The following is a 4,209-nucleotide window of genomic DNA, read 5'->3' as shown; positions in this document are numbered from 1 at the left end:
GTGGTGGAGGAGGAGGAGCCAGTGGTGGAGGAGGAGATGCCCGTGGTGGAGGAGGAGGAGCCAGTGGTGGAGGAGGAGGAGCCTGGAGGGTCGGCAGCATCTCCAGAGGAAGTGAACCTGTTTCCATCAAACCCGCCTGAAGGTAAAGCTTTTATTCCAGTGTTGTTATTATTCTTCAGTTTATTTCTGTTCCTATTCATGCAAATATTCCTAATTCTAATAATTAAAAAATGCTAAATAAACGCGGCGACCTGTTAGCTCTGCGGCTGAGCTAGCAGCATTCAGACGCAGAAGGAGCTAATGATTGACCACGGTGGAAGGAAATGATGTCACCGCTCCGCTGACCCTGACATGTGGCGCTGAATGGACGTTTGAACCTCTGGAGGAAGAAAGCATCGGCAGAAAGAGCAAACCTAGTGGTGGTTTTCAGAGGAAGAGGAAGGACGGCAGGGGAAGGACGGCAGGGGAAGGACGGCAGGACGGCAGAGGGAGGACGGCAGGGGAAGGACGGGAGGGGAAGGACGGCAGGACGGCAGGGGAAGGAAGGGAGGACGGCAGAGGGAGGACGGCAGGGGAAGGACGGCAGGGGAAGGACAGCAGGACGGCAGGGTAAGGACGGCAGGGTAAGGACGGGAGGGGAAGGACGGCAGAGGGAGGACAACTGGACTTGGAGGTCTTTCTCAGGCTTCTGCTCAGTCATCAATGACCTGGTTTGGTTGTTGAGTGACAGCAGTGAACTGAATGCTCATATTTCTGGGTTCCAGCCTGACCATCGGTCGTGTCTCTATGCAGGGTCGGCTGTAAAACCTGGCAGGAAGGCCAGAAAGAAGCAGAGGAGGAGGAAGCAGAAGGTCCCGGCGGAGATGGCGGCCGATCCGGAACTGGCTAAATACTGGGCTCAGCGCTACCGACTGTTTTCCCGCTTTGATGAGGGCATCTGGCTGGACCGAGGTGGGTGAGAGCATCTAGGACAGCTGTGCTATGTGGTTGGATCAACTGCTGAAGCTAGAATGTAGAGCTGAAAGAGTTAGAATTCGTTCTAACTTTCTACTATCTAGCATATATATATATATATATATATATGTGTGTGTGTGTGTGTAAGTTTGCTAACAATGGGAGAATTCTCCTGCCATAATGCCAGAGTACATCATTTCAATCTGAGGAAAGAATTTCATCTTCTTGCTCTCCAAACTTCTAACGCTCACTCTCCAAACATGCGCTCTCTCGGATATTTTCTCCTCGCTCGACTCCTTCTCTTCGCGCTCAAACCGCGCTCTGCTCGAGTCTCAGATACGCTCGCAAACCCGTAGGCTCTGCTTGCCGATTTTTCTTGCTCTCTCTCAGATTGCAGTTGGATGGTCGCCTAGCAACCTTCCCAGCCAATGGAACGACAGCCTGGGAAAGGGTGCGCTTGTTTAACCCTACTGAGTGTGCCTGTTCAGCACTGATGGATAAACCAAAATATTCTGAATTAAGTCATTTTAAACAATTAGTGGTTTGTTATGTAGAAAAGCAAAGAACCAACATATTAAATTATTATCTTGAAATACTTTGTTAGTATAATGGCAAATCTTTAGGTTTTAACCAGTCAGTGAGTTATGGATGCTTTAAAATGTTGGACAATTGGTCCGAAAGAGGAGTCCAATCGCAGCTCCGGTTGGACATTACAAGGAAAGGAGACTTATGTCTTCTGAAAGGCTGGAAAGGTTGCTAGGCAATGATCATACTGCAATCTGAGAGAGCAAAAAAAATCGGCAGGCAGAGCCTAAGGGTTTGCGAGCGTATCTGAGACTCGAGCAGAGCGCGGTTTGAGCGCGAAGAGAAGGAGGCGAGCGAGGAGAAAATATCTGAGAGAGAGTGCATGTTTGGAGAGTGAGAGCATTAGAAGTTTGGAGAGCAAGGAGATGAAATTCTTTCCTCAGATTGAAATGATGTGCTCTGGCATTATGGCAGGATAATTCACCCATTGCTAACTGTCAGAACAAAAATCCAAATGATGCATTGAAGCGTAAATCAGATCAATCAGTTAATCCCATAAAACCTGGGAAACATCTTCGTTTTCAGTCAGATTAATTCATCTGGAAATCAGTTAAAGCTTCAGCGCTTTCAGAGCATCTACAGTCAGAAATTAGGGTTAGCATCTATTGTCTCTGACAGCAGCTTGGTCTGACCCAAGATGGCCGCTCAGTCCGCTGATGATGCGGGTCTGTGGGCTTCATGATGTCTCCTCTGTGCTGCAGAGGGCTGGTTCTCTGTGACGCCGGAGAAGATTGCTGAGCACATCGCCGTCCGATTGGAGCAGAGCTTCCCCGACGCCCAGCTGGTCATAGACGCCTTCTGCGGCGTGGGAGGAAACGCCATCCAGTTCGCCCTGACTGGGAAGAGAGGTAAGCCCGCCTGCAGCGGGAGGAGCCTTCTCCTGCTGATGGAGGATAATCCCATGTTCCTCCTGCTGATGGAGGATAATCCCATGTTTCTCCTTCTAATGGAGGGGATAATCCCATGTTCCTCCTGCTGATGGAGGATAATCCCATGTTTCTCCTTCTAATGGAGGGGATAATCCCATGTTCCTCCTGCTGATGGAGGATAATCCCATGTTTCTCCTGCTGATGGAGAATAATCCCATGTTCCTCCTGCTAACTTGTTATTTTAAACGTGTTATTTAATGAATGGCCTCCAGATTATCAGGAGATTTTTCCCCCTTGAATAAATGATTCCCTCCAGATTTGTCTCCCGTCACTCTGAGCTGAGAAATGATCGACGCAATATTTCCTAAAAGTTTCATCTAATCCAGTCACAACAGCTTCCAACTTCCACATCTCGCAACTTCTAAACAAACTTCTCATGGTCTCTGCGGCCCCCGGTCCCCGACGGCCCCCGGGCTCAGGCGGCCCCCGGGCTCAGGCGGCCCCCGGGCTCAGGCGGCCCCCGGTCCCAGGCGGCCCCCGGTCCTGGGCTTCTTTGTGACGTGTAGATTTCTCCACTCTGAGGTCAATAAAGCGAATCAATCAACTTTACGTCAAATATTAAAAAAAGTGAAATTAAGAGATGAATTAAAATTTCTGCTCTTATTTTGAAATGATCTCAGGCGTTACCATGGTAATTCATAGTTGGCATGAGCTAAAAAAGGGCTAGCTTGCAGCCTTAGGCGCTGTGGTAGCTAGCATTAGCGTAGCTCGTTTAACCATTATAAAGTGTTTCCTGTTTGTTGCTCCTCCAGTCTTGGCCGTCGACATCGATGCGGATCGGCTGGACATGGCTCGACACAACGCCGCCGTCTATGACGTCGCCGAGAGGATCGACTTCCTGCAAGGAGACTTCCTGGAGCTGGCGCCCACTCTGCGTGGGGACGTGGTCTTCCTGTCCCCACCATGGGGGGGGCCGGATTATCTGAATGCAGATGTGTTTGACCTGAGGACCATGATGGAGCCCGATGGATATCCTTCTATGTTAGAAAGTCTGCTGCTCCTGACGACGGGATTAGTTTCCTCCTTAACCAGCCGCACCTTCCAGATCTTCAGCCGAGCCAAACGCATCTCAGAAAACATCGTTTATTTCCTGCCTCGCAACGCAGACGTCAACCAGGTAGCGCCTGTTCTCCTGAAAGCTGCCACAGCAGCGTCCGCCGCTAACCTGTGCACCTGCATCTCCTCCCCTACAGGTGGCGTCGCTGGCGGGTCCCGGAGGGAAGGTGGAGGTGGAGCAGAACTTCCTGAACAACAAGCTGAAGACCGTCACCGCTTACTTTGGCCACTGGATGGCGCCCGACGCCTAGCGCAGTTTTAGCTAGTTTATTTTCTAGGAACCGTTTTAGATCGTTGAGTTTTAATGTTGCTGTTTTTTATACATTTAAACACATTAAAGTTTTTTAATAAGGTTAATATTAAAATAAATCTTTATTTGATTGAATTTTAATCGTCGTTTATATAAAATGTTTTGTTTCTTTTATCTCTAGAGGAAAAAACGAACAAATGAGTGAATGAGTGAATTCTGTTCATCTTCACTGCTGTCGCTGCAGACGTTCCTCGTCCCATTTGTCTTGAATGGTTTGCCTCTAGAACTGGAAAAGGTTTCGGTTCCAGTTCAGGGTCTTCTGTTCCGCCTGGTGTTGCTCCGCCCTCTGCTGGCGGCTGAGAGAACGGCCATCATGCCTGATGAACGCAGGGAACCAGGTTCCTCATTAAGTCAGAACATGAAGCCCAAGAGAAG

General features: G+C 49.3%; 1 protein-coding gene across 1 annotated transcript; it reads left to right on the top strand.

Moving 5' to 3' along the window:
• Positions 1-554: 554 nt before the first annotated feature.
• On the top strand, positions 555-3,889 carry tgs1 (trimethylguanosine synthase 1; the record flags this gene model as incomplete). Its single annotated transcript, XM_015397310.1, has 5 exons — positions 555-951; positions 2,241-2,387; positions 3,221-3,437; positions 3,507-3,585; positions 3,662-3,889. Coding segments are annotated over 5 exons (954 nt in total), but the record flags the coding sequence as incomplete, so codon positions are not given.
• Positions 3,890-4,209: the final 320 nt, after the last annotated feature.

The sequence above is a fragment of the Cyprinodon variegatus genome, unplaced genomic scaffold, assembly GCF_000732505.1.
Source record: "Cyprinodon variegatus isolate N-32 unplaced genomic scaffold, C_variegatus-1.0 Scaffold851, whole genome shotgun sequence".
NCBI lineage: Eukaryota > Metazoa > Chordata > Actinopteri > Cyprinodontiformes > Cyprinodontidae > Cyprinodon > Cyprinodon variegatus.
Note: the sequence above shows the minus strand (reverse complement) of the source record. Positions and strands in the feature narration are given on the sequence as shown.